Source organism: Taudactylus pleione, unplaced genomic scaffold (assembly GCF_031769625.1).
Source record: "Taudactylus pleione unplaced genomic scaffold, aTauple2 ptg000465l, whole genome shotgun sequence".
Lineage (NCBI taxonomy): Eukaryota > Metazoa > Chordata > Amphibia > Anura > Myobatrachidae > Taudactylus > Taudactylus pleione.
Window position 1 is genome coordinate 632317 of NW_028284867.1, and position 17657 is coordinate 649973.

The 17657-nt window shown below is 44.0% G+C and overlaps 1 protein-coding gene across 1 annotated transcript; it reads right to left on the reverse strand.

The window, feature by feature from the left end:
- Nucleotides 1-637: 637 nt before the first annotated feature.
- Nucleotides 638-17602, reverse strand: LOC148504589 (uncharacterized). The gene is made up of 12 exons (XM_088448755.1): nt 17517-17602; nt 14692-14893; nt 12406-12732; nt 11829-12004; nt 10755-10929; nt 10265-10493; nt 9235-9737; nt 8138-8228; nt 6619-6782; nt 5324-5481; nt 2653-2884; nt 638-2525 (listed from the first exon to the last, which is right to left on the reverse strand). Exons 2-12 carry the CDS (start codon nt 14878-14880, stop codon nt 2052-2054), a joined length of 2718 nt encoding a protein of 905 aa, XP_088304881.1. The 5' UTR covers nt 14881-14893; nt 17517-17602; the 3' UTR covers nt 638-2051.
- Nucleotides 17603-17657: the final 55 nt, after the last annotated feature.

Sequence of the window (17657 nt, forward strand, 5' to 3'; positions counted from 1 at the left end):
TACCAGATGGTAGACAGGCCATAGATCGACAGGGACAAAAGGTTGACACAGAGAAGGTTGGAAGACGGTCAACTGGTACTAATGGTCGACAAGAAAATGATTGACTCAAAAATGGTCAACACATGTTGTTTTTGTTCCTTTTTTTTTTTTTTCCCCTAACCCTAATCTTCACCCTGACCCTCCCTCCTGGTGTCTTACACTAAAAAAAGTCAACCATTTGTGTGTTGACCATGTCGACCATTTGTACCCGTGGAACTACTTCGCTGGTGACATTTTCTGCGTCAACCTTTTGTCCCTATTGACTGTCTAACATGTGGTGGCTGCCTAGACACTGTCGACCTTTTTACTGTCTATCTAAAGTCCGGATTCCGCCACTCACACTGGCGGCCCACCACCTTTTTGGTTTGACCCTGTCACCTGCCCAATCGTCCACACCAACCACATGGGGCCCACTTGCAGACTATTTTCCAGGGCCATTTTCCATTCCCAGTCCGCCCTGGTCTGCTACCAGCATACTTTTTTTTTTTTTTTTTTTTTAAAGTTCTTTTTTTTTTTTAATTGATTTTCATGAAAATATCAAAAATAAAAATAAGAGTAAAATATATATATTTTTTTTTTTACAGGCAACATAGCAGATGATGTCATATTACAAAGGACAAACAGGCTGGCCTAAAATCATTCATTTTGCTGGTCATGCAAATCTACAAATAACACATCATTATAAAAAATGCAGAGAAGACATATATTACAGATGGAGAAATGCATATACTATATTGAGATTTGCCTATAGACATACATTTTGAATGGGAATCCTGAATATTTGGGGGAGAGACCAACATACCTTTTTATTTATAAAGGGATTGTGCCAGTTGCCATATTGTAATCCTTTTACCATACGAAATGCCTTTTTAAACACTGTACGATGAAAACCTTGTTTTCTCTCACTGACAGACCTGTTTTTAGGGGTCCCGTACACGCCTCTACATTACACACGTGTGTATAGTTATACATTTATTAGGTACATTTGTTTATCGGGTTTTTTTGGGGAATACTAAAAACAAGGAAAAAAAATGCATAACAGACCATCATTCCCAAAGACTGTTATCACTGATTCATGGTAAGTGATGCAAAGTTAAAAGATTTGCAATTTAAAATATTAATTTTATGAAAAAATCCCTCCCTACCCAATATTAGTACTTTGATATTACTTCTACCACTGCCCATCCCAAACACTAGTTCCAGGTACTTGAATACAACCGGGATCTCTTTGGCTCACTCTAAACAATGCTATTATTTTTCATGGTTGAAGGGATTAAGTAGAATACAAATTTACATTTTAAGTGGATACTGCTATTAAATATAATCAGCACTTTGTTTTATCAGTGTCCGTAGGATCAAGGATGTTTAAATGATGATATACAGTTCATAGTATTGCTACAGTTGAATATATTTCCAGAGGTGCTGGCAGTGTTTGAGCCTGGCACAGTTGCTGATTGGGAAACCAAGCAGTTGTACTGTACCAGTGCTCTTGTACTGCCACCTGTGTGTAGTTCCTTGCAGGAGGACAGACCATAAGCTTGTCTTAGCTGCAGCAGGGGAGTCCGAGACCACCTCTCCAACGTTACTGAGCCCGTCACCTCCCTCCACAGTAACGCTGTGCGTTTGCAGTAAAAACCGAGGGCTGTGACTGGTAGGGGGAGCGGAGTAAGTGGCTGCGGCTGCCAGTCCCTACGCTCCCTTATACAGTAATCTCAGGAGGGAGGGCACAATGACACCTACTGTATCACAGTGTACATAGATCTGCTTGTGGGAAGAGGGACTGGATGGTACTATGAGGGTTAAATCCTCAACCAGTATAGGGGTCTGGGACCCCACTAGACAAGTTTTAAAATGACCATAGAACTAACATGAAGTGCAGTGACCTTGAGTGTGGCGCCCACTGTTCCTTGTTTGTACACACCATCAGCATCTACGTATAATAGCTGCAACACTTTGGCGTACTTTTGCATGTTCCTCTTCCTACACATACAGCCCAGCTCACATTACAGTTATCATAAAACCATGGCTGAACGCAGAGCCTGGAGATTGTGCTCCTTCAGGAGTTGCTGCAGGTCGGTGTCAGTGGTTGACTCCTGCTCCGCCTGGCGGTAGAACTGCTCCAGTCTCTTGGAGACTCTGCGCATGGGCCCTTTCTGCAGCTGTAGGTGCCTGTGCCAGCCCTGGAGATCTACTTCCTGCTGCTGTGCCATCTTCCTGTTCTGCACCAGGTCCTGGAGAGCTTCTTTCTGCTGCTGTGCCATCTTCCTGTTCTGCACCAGGTCCTGGAGATTTGCTTTCTGCTGCTGTGCCATCTTCCTGTTCTGCACCAGGTCCTGGAGATCTGCTTTCTGCTGCTGTGCCATCTTCCTGTTCTGCACCAGGTCCTGGAGATCTGCTTTCTGCTGCTGTGCCATCTTCCTGTTCTGCACCAGGTCCTGGAAAGCTTCTTTCTGCTGCTGTGCCATCTTCCTGTTCTGCACCAGGTTCTGGAACACACCACATTCCTTAAAATCATCTCCTTAAATCAGCAGCAAAATAATATCCTGTTGTCTAGAACACGAGCTTGCTGACATTGAGAACAGGGATCTTTCATATCACAGGTTATAAACTCACCTTATGTTTCTCTATCTTCTCTTTCTGCTCGGGCTGTCTCTTCCCCAGATCTAGATCCACACTCTGCCGTTGAAGGTCACTATGGAACTTGACTCTTTGCCCCTCGTTCCTGTACTCTCTCTCCATCTCCTCTTTCTTGTGGCCTCTGCGGGACTCCGCCTCCTGTGCTTCTAATCCCTCCTTGTCCTGTCTTCTCTCCAGGTCCAGCAGGATTCTGTGCTCAGAGCACAGCCTGGGATAGGACAGAGACAAATGAATAATAATAAAATGTTTTCATTTATTACGGCTGTTAGGACCTGACATTTACAGTCAGGTGCATAAATATTGGGACATTGACAGAATTTTCATATTTTGGCCTCTATTCACCACCACAATGGCTTTGCAGTTAAAGCACATCTTGTTTGTTTCATTTCAGACTTTCAGATTTAATTTGAGGGTAATTACATTCAAATCAGGTGAACGGTGTAGGAATTACAACGGTTTCTATATGTGCCTCCCACTTTTTAAGGGGCCAAAAGTAATGGGACAAACTAAACAATCCTAAATCTAACTTTCACTTTTTAATACTTTGTTGCAAATCCTTTGCAGGCAATTAAGTCTGGAACGCATAGACATCACCAGACGCTGGGTTTCATCCCGGGTGAGTGCTCTGCCAGGCCTCTACTGCAAATGTCTTCAGTTCCTGCTTGTTCTTGGGGCATTTTCCCTTCAGTTTTGTCTTCATCAAGTGAAATGCATGCTCAATCGGATTCAGGTCAGGGGATTGACTTGGCCATTGCATAACATTCCACTTTTTAGCCTTAAAAAACTCTTTGGTTGCTTTTGCAGTATGCTTCGCGTCATTGTCCTTCTGCACTGTGAAGCGCCGTCCAATGAGTTCTGAAGCATTTGACTGAATATGAGCATATAAATATTGCCCGAAACACTTCAGAATTCATTCTGCTGCTTTTGTCAGCAGTCACATCAATAAATACAAGGGAACCAGTTCCATTGGCAGCCATACATGCCCACGCCATGACACTACCACCACCATGCTTCACTGATGAGGTGGTATGTTTTGGATCATGAGCAGTCCCTTTCCTTCTCCATACTCTTCTCTTCCCATCACTCTGGTACAAGTTGATCTTTGTCTCATCTGTCCATAGGATGTTGTTCCAGAACTGTAATGGCTTTTTTAGATGTTGTTTGGCAAACTCTAATCTGGTCTTCCTGTTTTTGAGGCTCACCAATGGTGAACCCTCTATATTCACTCTTGTGAAGTCTTCTCTTGATTGTTGACTTTGACACATATACACCTACCTCCTGGAGATTGTTCTTGATTTGGCCAACTGTTGTGAAGGGGTTTTTCTTCACCAGGGAAATAATTCTTCTGTCATCCACCACAGTTGTTTTCCGTGGTCTTCCGGGTCTTTTGGTGTTGGTGAGCTCTCCGGTGCGTTCTTTTTAAGAATGTTCCAAACAGTTGATTTGGCCACACCTAATGTTTTTGCTATCTCTCTGATGGGTTTGTTTTGATTTTTCAGCCGAATGATGGCTTGCTTCACTGATAGTGACAGCTCTTTGGATCTCATATTGAGAGTCGACAGCAACTGATTCCAAATGCAAATGTCACACCTAGAATCAACTCCAGACCTTTTACATGCTTAATTGATAATGAAATAACGAGGGAATAGCCCACACCTGTCCATGAAATAGCTTTTGAGTTGATAGTCCCATTACTTTTGACCCCTTAAAAAGTGGGAGGCACATATAGAAACCGTTGTAATTCCTACACCGTTCACCTGATTTGGATGTAATTACCCTCAAATTAAATCTGAAAGTCTGCAGTTAAAGCACATCTTGTTTGTTTCATTTCAAAGCCATTGTGGTGGTGAATAGAGGCCAAAATATGAATATTCTGTCAATGTCCCAATATTTATGCACCTGCCTGTATGTAAACGTACAGAGGTGCAATGTAACTAAGTTGGCCACTGAACACACTCCACTGAAATAAAGCAGATAGACCGTTGTCTAGTGTTAGAACAGAAACAGCTAGACAGCTGGAGTGCCACAGGTTGACTATCCCTGTCCTATCAAGCAAAAAAGCCTTTTATATCCATATCTTTAACTGATGAGATTTAGGGGTCTATTTACTAAGCAGTGTTAGGAGACAGAGTGAAAAGTGATAAGGTGCCAGCCAATCAGCTCCTAACTGCCATCTCACAGGCTGTGTTTGGAAAAATGACAGTTGGGAGCTGATTGGCTGGTACCTTATCACTTTTCACTCTGTCTCCTAACACTGCTTAGTAAATAGACCCCTAAAACAGGATGCAGATTATTCCAGTGGAAAAAAGTGCCAGCAGGGGGAGATGGTGATTTGATGCCGGCAGGTGGGAGGGTCCAATTTATCCTGAGAAAATGTCCTTTTATATATGTGATTTTTTTTGCTGCTGTTGTTTTTATCCGCGGGCAGTACATATGTTGCCCTACAGCAAGGAGCCAACAATGCTATATCTCTATAAAGCCATAGAATTCATGATAGCAAACCGAAGTATAGTGCCTTCATATTCCTTTGTACTTAGCAATTACAACAATGGGTGTACTTTATACGGGGGAAATCCATAACACTGTTAGAATGGTCACACATGCTATATACCGCAAATTATAAGACGACGCAAAACACATCGTATACCTGTTATCCTGAAGCGTCAGTTCTTTCTGTTCCGTTTCCCGGGTCTTCCCTTCTCTCCTCCTCTTCCTCTCCTCTTCCTGAATCTGCCACACTTCTGCCTGTCCTGTTGCTCTCCGCTCTCTCAGCTCCTGACCTCTGGGCACTGTCGCTGCAGATCTCTGTAATGATCACAGTTACTCACATGCTGCAACACAAGGAGACTAGACCGGTAGATGGTGCTTTATAGGGAACCTTACAATCACCTTATGCTTCAAATCATAATCATTTTATTAGTGTGGATTGATAGTATCTAGACACAATAGATAGGCTGACGGGGTTAAAAGGTTGACCAGTAAATGGTCGACATGAATTAGGTTGACATGTAAATGGTCGACAAAGATAAGGTCAACACCTGTATTTTTCATTTTTAATACTAAACCTTCCCATTGTGTCTGACCCTAACCCGAAGATTTGCCTGTCGGCTACGCCAACTCTCCACTCCGAGCCCTCCGTGTGTGAGAGCAGCTGTCATCACAGTTATATGCATTTGCACCAGCCCCATCCTTGGTCCAGGAGATCCATCTAAATTTGGATGGACTCCTGCAGCAACTCTCTGTATACATGCCCACGGGACTTCCCCACTACCACACAGTGATGCCGCAAGCGGGATGGGACCTACATCCGCAAGCTTCTGATTTGCGCATATTAACTCGTAGGTTGCGTATGCAGGCTGCAAAGTATGACCAGTCAGCTAAAAAAATTAAAATCATGAGATCAATTCACATGCATGCACATCTGAATGAGGCTTATACTAGGTAACCCTGTTTTGTGACACTATTAATCTAAACAGCAACCACCAAGAATGTGTGAACAATATTACTTGCAGCAGTTTGTGTAAACGCACACAGTAGAGTGGCAGCATTTTATTGCACATCCTACTAACTACCTAAACAGCAGCTTTACATTGTTACTTTCCTATCTGTTTGATGTTTAAATAAATATCAGGAGATCGGTGTAAATCTGATTACACACTAGGCGATATGTTGGACGATTTGTAGTCTAGCGCGTGCGCACTTTTGCACGCTCCCGGGCGTCGTTCATCGCATCAGCACTGCAGATGGGACTATGTGACGAAAGACGCCATGCTGCTAAATGCCACATGGAGCTACACATTGCGCCATCGTGTAGTGTGTACTGACTGCGCAATGTAATGTATCGTGCCGTGGCTGGGTGCACATATCATGTGCTGTGTACTTGGCTTTACACACAAACACTATTCAAATAAAAATAAGCCTAACAGCTCCCAGTTAGCTCACCAGTCTTACAGGAGAGGAGCGTGGCCTGCGCTCAAGTATGGCAGATTCCATAGCTGAGCTGTCTTCTTTCATCGCCTTATTAATACGGCGCAGAGTCGCCTGCAGCTGTGTCATGTTGTCCAGGCTTGATGTCGAGGTTTTGTACGAGGATTTCATTGGATCGCCTGAAAAAGAACATTAGCTTACATGTATGTAAAAGTTAAACCTTGACAGACTTAAATATATATGTCTTAAGCTGCATACACACACAACGATTGAGTTAATGAACGATTTTAGTAAACGATTTTCTACCTTGAAAAAATGAACTAAAATCGTTTACTAAAGTTGTTCATTTACTATGTTCATTTAAATGTAATGAACGATTTTTATGAACTACAAACTATTTTTGCATATTAACTTAATGAAAATCGTTGAGTTGACAAGTCTGACTGAACTGCAAACTACAAACGTGAACGCGCATGAACAATAATCGTTCATCGTTTGACTCAAAGTGAACGATTTTTTCAAATGATTATCGTTAAACGATAATCGCTCAAAAAATCGTTGTGTGTGTATGCACCTTTAGGGGTAAATGTACTAAAGTGAGAGTTTTTAGAAGTGGAGATGTTGGCCACAGCAACTATTGTTCTGGCTTTTTCTCTCTCTTTAATAGTTACCTCTATGGTGACTGTGCATGCGCTTTTACATGCTCCTGCAAAAATCATACCAGGGGCGTGGCCTAGCTGGCACAAGGCCACACCCCTTTTTGCATGTGCGCCTTAGGTGCACGCATAACCTCGCCACTTTGACATACCATCAGATATTTTGGGCTCTTTGACTCTGACTGGTTGGCCACCCCTGAGTATACTCCTTATGGAACGGTCTCTGGCAGCAACCAGTCTGCAGACACTGAGATTATAGAACCAATTTTAGAAGTGAAGTCAGTAATATTGCAACTTTACAGCGAAAAATAAAAATCGATGCATTTCGCTGCTGATAGTTTTTTTTTTTTCATTCTTTATTCTATTGCATATATTTCTAACCTATCTACTTTAGAGCTGGAGATTTTATCCAACAAATAGCAAGACAGTCTGATAACATGATCTCTCATTTATTTCCGCTCCATATTCCACTCCGCTACAACAGTACAGTATTTGCCTGGCAGCCGTGACTATGGTTATATTGCAGAAAGCTACTATGCAAAATAATAACGCAATATCTTAATTATGCATGAACTCTTCTAATAGGGAAAAGCATTAGCATGAAAGTGCCGGTTAAACCAACGATCCTTACAAAATGCTGCCACAATAATAGCACTTTGGGGGCCGTCATCTTCGTATTTAGCAGGGTCCTGAAGCGCATATCCAGCCAGGATTCCGCTGAACGCCTCCCGCGCTGTGTCGGCTCTCCCCATAGCAGGACACATTACACACTGCAGATCTAACGTAGATCCATAGAGCGGCTGTGATTGATGGTATTACCTGTTGTGCAGACTGCCAAACCAACATAGCAAATACAGAGAGCGTGGACGGGTTATTACCTTCTGTTACTGTAACATTAGATTTGATTGGGGTGTAGCGGCCGCCGTGTTTGTCAGTCTGACTGTCTCTGCTACAGACAACGTGATCTTTCTGAAACAAAGTCAATGCGCCAATGTTGGTACAGTCAAAAACACAGATTGCATAGAGAAAGGAAATATATCAGTAAATAAGTGTACGTAAAGCCAATTAGTACAGGTATACACAGAGGAAGCTTCATTTTCTGGGATGGGAATGGTTTTGTGAGAACCAGGTTGTCAGTGTATAGTACAGTCAATCAAGGCCGGACTGGCCAGCTGGCACTTCTGGCAAATGGCAGATTGGCCTAATGGGCTGGTCCAGTCTGAAAGCCTGGCCGAGCAGCTCCGCCTCCTGGCATTCTAATCGTACAGGATACTAAGAGATGAGGAGCGGGTAGGTAATTGCACCCTCCCGTTTTCAGCAGCGGCAGCCCCCCTCATCTAAGAGGGTAGTAGCTACCGCTGCTTATAGCTCATATTTTCATTGCAGCTTACTACTACTAATAATAATAATTTTATTTATTTAGCGTTATTTTCCAATAGAACTCTAGGTAATTAACAAATAGCATGAACATAATAGAGAGGTTTAGATTTGCATGAAATACAGAAACAATGAAGATAATACAAAGGACTGCTTTATGGGCATGCTCTATTGAGCCTCTGCAAATGCTGGAGAGGCCCTTTGTGTCTCAGGAGAGCCGCTCTTTCTGAGACTGCATAGGTTTACTCAGAAGCTCAATGTGCGCTTTTGTACGTAAGTGACGGACGCCAAACGCTGGAGGTGGGCGTCTCAGTGTGCAAGACAACAGCTAAATCATTAGCATATTCTAGCAAGTCCACTGCGTACGGAATTGCTTTCGCAACCGGATTTGCGTTCATCTTTAAATCAGGCCCAAAGCCTCTAAACCTAGTTGGTCATATTTGCAGCATAAATACACTGATTGGTACTATGCTGTTATTCCACTGTACCTCTGTTAATTAGCTCACCTAAGTGGAATAGTAAATATAGACTATGCCCGTCAAAGGAGTGCCACTTGGTTTTGGCACATCCTCCAATTCAGCAAAGAACAGTAACATACATGTCTACTTATCTGCTCCCCTCCCTGGCGGACTCTCTGCTCTCTTCTGATCTTGTCTTGAAATGTATTCTCCTTGCGATAGGCAGGCTTGGACGCGACGTCTTGCGTTGGGACATGATCTTTGTCCACCTTTTTGGGAGGTTTCTCTTTGGAGGGCGTCATTTGACTAATGTGGCTCAGTGAGCTCCTCAGGGCTGCCCATAGCTCCTCTGGCACATGGCATGTCTGGCAGACGCCACCATTGGGGCTGCAGTATAGACAGGTATGAGAGCCAGGGCCACCAACATTCTCTTCTGCCGGGCACCCGGGATGCCTATTGGCAGACCCTATGAATGGGAAAGCGGGGCAGGATTCCATCAGCTTCTTCCGGGCTTCCAGAGGAATATGCAGCTCTAAGGTGATGCGGTCACTTAATCTCTGGGGGATCCAGATGGCCAGGCCCGGAGCGATTTTCTTGGTCTTCCCGTTCCAGAAAGTTACCAGAACCCCATTGCTGTCAGAGGCTACAGAGTATCAGATATTAGTTACGATATTTCAGATAGTCAATGGGATAGAATGAATTTCTGTATGCAACCTATCACCCAAAGTCCCAATATTATCTCAACACAATGGTCTGTCCATCCCAGTGTGCCGGCATCTCAGCACTTAAGGTACAGTAGACCGTTCATAAAGACCTTATTGCATATAATGATACATATCTAATATCCCTACTATACAGCTTAATTATGGGACACACTGGAGCCTGGCAAATCCTAGTCTAGTCTCCGGTGAAGCTCGGAAGAATGAAACAATGGCACCTACACAGCTATACAATGAACAATTGTAAAATAACAAGGAAGGGGGTGGAGCTGACAACTGCACTATGAAGAAGGTTGTCAAGGGACGTATTAGCTGAAGTTAGTGAAATCTGCAGTGTGGGTGGAAACCCTCTTTATTATACTCTGAAAATTGTGGTCACTCATTTATATCATTTCGATGTTGCACAGAAAACCATAAAAGGATATAATAGTTTAAGATGATGTCATGGTACCTAAGCCGCACACCCGGCTTTCTGTTCCTTGCAAGACGGTTCCAGGCCCATACTTCTCCATGTAGCCATCCACTGGCGCCAGCACGAGGTCTCCCGGAACCAGAGGTCTCCACCTTGCGTCCTCATAGTGGAAGATGTCGCAGACGGGTGTTTCCTGCATGCGGAACTGACCTTTGCCTTTCGGAGAGCGACATTTCTCAAACTCCACAAGGAAACGATCGCAGGAGCCCTAAGGGGACGGCGTAGCGGTAGAATCATTAGTTCTGCAACCTAATGGGTTCTCGAAGCAACAAAGATTTAGCCTAGCGGCTCCCAACTCTAGTCCTCAAGTACCCCCAACAGGTTATGTTTTCAGGATTTCTCCCTGTGGAAACAGGTGGGATAATTACCGACCCTGCAAGATAGATGGATTCCAGAAAACATGACCAGTTAGGGGGAACTTGAGGACTGGAGTTGCGAACCACTGATTTAGCCCAATGACTCCACTCACCTCCACATCGCGGGCTATGTGGCCCAGGTAGTAAAGACTGTCAGTGTCTCTGCGAGCTAATACCCTCGCTCCCCTCAGCAAACTCAACGCCTCTGGTGTCACAGTCACAAGGCCCCCATTCATTTCACAAGTACCTGGAGGTTCTATGGAGGCTGAATTGCAGCTGAATGACAACCTATGGAATAAAAGCCCATCATAGGTGTAGCAGGGTAACACAGAGAGATGTATTTGGGAGAAGCATTAAAGCAAGGGAAATGCCTACGTTTGCAGAATGTAAAGGGGAGATAAGTGATAAAGAAATAAAGACTTACAAGCAGTGACTTCTAATTGTGTTACTATAGCAATCCTATACAGAGCACATGGCTTTGGTTTGGCTACAGATCATCTGCATGGTCGTCCCAGCACAATCCCAGTCACACACTCACTTTCTGGGCTTTAAGGAACACTTAGTAAATCAGAAGAGCACTGAGGACTGCAAACTGAGGAGGCAACTGTGTAAAAGGGGCAAAAGCCGCATCGTAAAAACACTGCGTGGTTTGGCCTCATTTTGGGGCTTCATCAGGAGAATCATTTGCACAAATGAAATTCATCTGAAAGTGGACAACCCCTATAAAGGGACAGTATATAAATGATGCATTGTTGACGTGTGTACAGCAGCTGGCTGTACCTGGCCAAAATGGTCATTGAAGGATTGGATGTGATCTCCTGTATCTAATACTGGGACAATCCCTTCCCCAAGCTATTACTATTATCATTTATTTATATTGTGCCACCAATTTAATGCAGCACTGGACAGAGAAAAAGCTCATTTAAACTCGAGGAGAACATACAAACGCAACACAGATAGGGCCCCGATCGGGAATTGAACTCATGAACTCAGTGCTGTCATGGAGAAATACTAACCACTATGCCACCCCGCTGCCAAGTTACTGTCCAATCCTCTGACTGCATCCCAATGAATATTGCAATGTGGCCGTGGGTGTCCACCCCTTTTAAGACATATTTCGTGTACATATATCCAGGATACTGTCTGGACTTCTGAAATGTATACTTAGCTGATGGTACTGTACATACTGAGGTCCAGAGGAGAGTATCGCGGATGATGTGTAGGATGATGCACAGGAGGATTTCCAGGATGATGTACAGGAGGATGCACAGGATGATGCACAGGAGGATGCGCAGGAGGATGCGCAGGAGGATGATATAGCCGAGCAGCAGTGACTGGGTCTTTGATTACCATCAATCCTAATCTAGAACCAGAAGCACATGGATCTTGTTTAAAACACATGTAAAAAAAAAATCATACATACAGTACACAGGTTTTTTTTTAAGGTGTCCAGTGTTTACCCAAACATGTATCACCTTCATATATTTTATTCAAAAAAATCTGCCTTGCTGACATCGGCACCTCTACAGTGCCGATGTCAGCAACAACCTACCTTTCTATATAATTAGTATCCCCAGACGACCCCATAAAACCTTTTCTTACCCAGCGTGACACCTAATACAATGCACTGATAGCCATTAGGTGGGGGAACATTTTGCAAAACTTTAGTCTTCTGAAAATAGCTCAACCCTGCCCAGCGGCCTTCATTAATGTAAATCTTCCTGGATAAAAGCTCTCAGCTACGTCTATAGGTTTAGCACTTGCCTTATTTGATGATCCAAGTGGTTCTAGATTAATCATGCGGAAAGATCCTTCTGCCTGGCTATCGCACGGCTTTTCCAAAAGGTACACCACGTTTACCGAGCAGGTGTTCTCCTCTCTGGCCAGATAGCTGTAGATATTCTGAAGCACGCTGGGTGGCAAAGCGTCTATCACCAGGTATACAGCCTGGCACGATGGGTCCTCAAATGCTGCAGCCAGGGCATCGGTAAGGCTGGCTCCGGAATCGCAGGCAAGGTTCCGGATCCACGAAACAGCTTGAGAGGCCGCTTCTGGACTCCATGTCACGGCCCAGTCACAAAACTTGTTAATCTAAGGTTAATATGGAAACAAGGGAGTTATCTGAGATGCTGACCATCTAGTTGTGCTTTATAATCACTGTATCTATTTTACATTCCAGAAAAATCTTTTATTGATCTCACCCTAGCGGTTGGTGTTTCCTTCTTTAGATCTTGCGAAGAGACATTCGGATCAGACAAGTGTCCTGGATACACGTTTACCAGTACTAAATATTGCATTATCTACTGCTAATCATAAGACTCAATACATTACTATTATTTTATATCTTCTTTATACTTTTATGTGATATATGCCTCCAGGTAATGAACGAACAGTTAAACTACTTACTAGTAAGTAATATTGAAAGGGGGGCCCTAGACTGCACACCCTGAATATATAATGGGAGGTGCTACCTGTGGAGACTATTGTTGCAAACACAAGAAAAGAAAGTACAAGTGCACAACTCCAACATTACTAATTATATATAATACATTATGCAATAGAATTTTGCAATACATAGAGGTTTTAGCATAATCTTGGGCATGGTTATGGGCCTACCCACCGCGCCCAGGTAACCTCTGAGGGTAGGTCCCTAACCTGCTGGGGTTGAAATCCAGAGCACAGGACACCCCCAAACAGGCCCAGCTGAGCCACCCCAGGGCATCACTCCAATGAGAGAAGGTGAAGTGTAAGAAAGTGTTAGATAGATAAGAGCAGCTGCTGCTGCATATATAAGAAGGTGAAAATACATATATATTAAACAAACAATAAAGGTGCTAAAAGTGCAAAAAGGAAAATGTGTTTATAATGTGATGCCCTGAAGCAGCCCAACCAAATCAATCCAGGGGACCCACGCCCCAAAAATCAACCCATAGCTGCACTGCAGTATAACATTTTTTAGGACTTACCTAGGATTGTGCCTTGTACTAAGGTGCAGTCAAAATGCCAGAATTGGTTGGGCTGCTTCAGGGCATCACATTATAAACACATTTTCCTTTTTGCACTTTTAGCACCTTTATTGTTTGTTTAATATATATGTATTTTCACCTTCTTATATATGCAGCAGCAGCTGCTCTTATCTATCTAACACTTTCTTACACTTCACCTTCTCTCATTGGAGTGATGCCCTGGGGTGGCTCAGCTGGGCCTGTTTGGGGGTGTCCTGTGCTCTGGATTTCAACCCCAGTAGGTTAGGGACCTACCCTCAGAGGTTACCTGGGCGCGGTGGGTAGGCCCATAACCATGGTCATGATTATGCTAAAACCTCTATGTATTGCAAAATTCTATTGCATAATGTATTATATATAATTAGTAATGTTGGAGTTGTGCACTTGTACTTTCTTTTCTTGTGTTAGTAAGTAATATTGTACAGTATATTAATCTTACAGGGACAAGAACAAATAAAAAAAGGATTGAAGCAAACGTATAACGGAAACAGCAACAAAAGGAACTACACTCGATAACTAACCAAGTTCAGAAAATGGAACAAGAGCCAGTAGTGCTTAGTTACACAGAGAGCATCAATATAAACTGCTGCCGACTACAAAACTGAAAAATGAATCGATCTGTTTGATTTCTAGAAGTATCCATTGGTCAAAACAGTTGAATTTTCTAATTGAAATCATTTTGAAGTTGTTTACTGCCGGCTGCCATATTTTATTTGCGAAGGAGCCTCACAGCTCAAGTCGCTGACTTTGATCTATTTGTAAGCTGCCCTTTTAGTTGTAACATATACTACAGCTCTTTGTAATCTCTTTTACCTGTCTATAGAACATATACTGTACATCTCTGTTATATAATGCAGTTGCTCTCAGTACATTTGGCACAGTATCGTCTACTTTGAGTGAGATCAATGTAGTGTTTTCTAGTTACTAAGCAGTTTAATCATCGGTATAATTTGGCACATGAGGAGGAGTTTGTATTAATAGCTGCATTTCGAACAGCGATCTTGTGATCTTGGCCACTCACACTGGGGCACATGGAGGAACTTACCTTATGGGAACAGTGGATAATGTTGAATGATGGTACTCTCAGGCTGTTATCAAGATTGTATATAGTTCTGGAGACATAATCCTTCAGGAGATTTAAATTCACAGGGTCTCCATCCAGAGTGCCCACAATGAACGTCACTGCCCCCGTGTGGTTGGCAGGAGAACAGCTGGAGTAATAGTGACTGCACATGTCTCCTCTGTGTCTAATGATAAGAGGACAAAACAGCAATGCAAATAATGTCTCATACTCAGCAGGTTTCTATGAGGACAAGGAAAACAGCAACACAGAATGAAATACACAACAAGCAACGTCCCTCTTCTACTTATGCTGCCCAAAGGCTGATATGTGTGGAGTTTGTACGTTCTCCCCATGTTTGCGTGGGTCTCCCTGAGAACTCCAGCTTCCTCCCCCAATCCAAAAACATACTGGTAGGTTACTTGGCTTCTGAGAAAAAAAATTGCGTATATAGGGGTCATTCAGACCCACTCGCGAGCGGCAGTACGTTCGCAAGTGGGTCGATGGTCCCCACTGCGCATGCGCACGACCCGGCGAGCGAAGGACTTTCCATCGCTCCGGGTCTCGCACCAAAGGGGGTGTGCTGTCGATGTTGATTGACAGCACGCCCCCTTTGGTGGGCGTGCCGGGGGCGTGCCTGCCAGACGGAGGCGTTCCCATGGGAACGCCTACCGTCTGAAGCCGGCCCCACTGACATCACTAGTGATGTCAGTGGGAGTGATTTGGGCTCTGATAGAGCCAAAATCACTCCAGGGCTTGTGGTTGAGAAACCCGACCACAGGGTTTCACTCGCAAGTCCGATGGTCAAGACCATCGCGACTATCTTGTTGCACGCTCGTATATGCTGTGGGTGGTGACCCACAGCTATACGAGCGTCCAGGAGGACGCTCCATATTAATGGAGGAGGGCCCTGATTCAGAGCGAGCGCTCTGGTCAGAGCGTCCGGCTCTGAATCAGGGCCATAGATTGTAAGCTCCACTGGGAGCAGGCACTGACGTAAATGACCGAATATTCTCTGTAAAGTGCTGCGTAATATACGTGAACTATATAAATAAATTTTAATAAATAAAATAGTCTCACAATGTAGCAATGCAGTTTCTGTTTCAGATCAGGTACATTAAAGTATATATATATTTATTTATGTATTTTTTTTGTTTTTCAATCTATTTTCCAATACTTTAGTGCAGGCTAGGCAACCTGTGGCTCAGAGAGGATGGGTGGAATGCTGGGACCTGTAGTTCCACAACAGCTGGAGAAATCTATAGATTGCCTTGCCTAACACTATTTGTTCGAGTAGACGATTTTGGGGTTTATCAGATAAATACATGATGATAGGTATTTTTTTAAATAGGTGAATATTGGAAAACTACAGCACTGAATAACCCACACACAACCTTACTACAGCTACATACAGTATATATCAGGTGTCCCCAGTTATTAGGGACAGGTTCAGGTACTAAAGATTTATTCCTGAAAAGTGTTGTCCCTGTATTTCAGTATTTGGCAAGTGTGCTGTATCCTGCATCTTTCCCTGCAGATTAGGTCTGATTCGCAATCACAATTAACGCCAACGCAACTCCGTGCGCCCGTTGCCTGAATGGCCGCTAATGCAATCGCAGCTGCGATACCGGATGCCCGCAGGTGGCTTCGCAGATCCAAGTAAGTGCCGTACAAACACGCAGTGCCGATCGCTGATCCATCAATAAAATCAACCATCTGAGTATCCCTATGGTCGTGCAGGGTGGCCGCGGAAACTGAGACAATGGCGCCAAGTTTTCTGCGTATAGGATCGCAGTAGTATGCTGAGACACGCCCCCAAAATGGCCACCACACGCCTGCGTCTAACTCCCCGTAAACACCCCCAAAAGGTCTCTGAATGTCAATCACTTTCCAAATAAATCCTTACTGCGAGCGGCATCGCTAAGGTATCTTGGCGTGTGTGCAGTAAGACCGCGACGCAGTAAGACCGGCGTAGTCGAGTGATAAACGCTCAACTGCGTCACTATCGGCACTGCGTCCACATCTGTATCAGGCCCAGTATTCAAATGGAATATCAGCGGAATTCTAATGCAACTATACGAACGCATCGCCCCACTCTGCCATCCACAAGAGTAGCTGCCATCATTATCATCGTCGCTGTCGCCTACGCCATGCTGGGTGCGAGAGTTGCACCTAGCAGGCATTTGCCGTCCACAAAGCATACGCACGACTCAGAACACCACGGCTCCGCGACACACCCTGACGTGCACACAAAGCGGTTCTCTTGCAGGTGCTCGCCCCGTTGCCCATGAACAAATGCCCCATTTAGCGGCTGCCCAGGAACGCCAGAAACGCGCCGCCCGTCGCACATGTGCAGGGTGCGAAGAATCGCTACACGCAACCGCATCCGGACTTGCGTGCGACTCGGAATCAGGGCTGTTACATGCAATTCGCACCATCAATTGTTATTCTTGGGGCTAGTTGTTAATATTTTTTAAGAAAAACAATCAAAATACAAATATACAAAATAAAGTGCATTGTGATGAAATGTAGAAAACATGGCCTGATTGTAGACTGTATAAAGCATGGAAGGCTTAGGTACATCAAGTCAGCAATACAGTGTTACTGGGGTCTACTGTGCAATATTTGCAGCTAAGCAACTACAGTAAAGTGGATCTATATAACTAACCAGTAGAGTAACACTGCCATGTGCTACACTCTGTAATGTGACCCCTGGGTGTATGCACTGCTCCATCTATACTGCACACAGAAATAATAATAAAATAATCACAATATAATTATTATTCAGCTTATTATTATTATATACTCACTTGCTAGGCTGCCAACAGAATCTGTGCACCGGGCAGCGCTAAGACCCTGCAGATGCGCAGTCGCGCTGTGTACTGAGATGTGTGTACGACGACACCATAGTAACCGACCAATCCATTAGACGTAAAGGGGAGGCGCTAGAT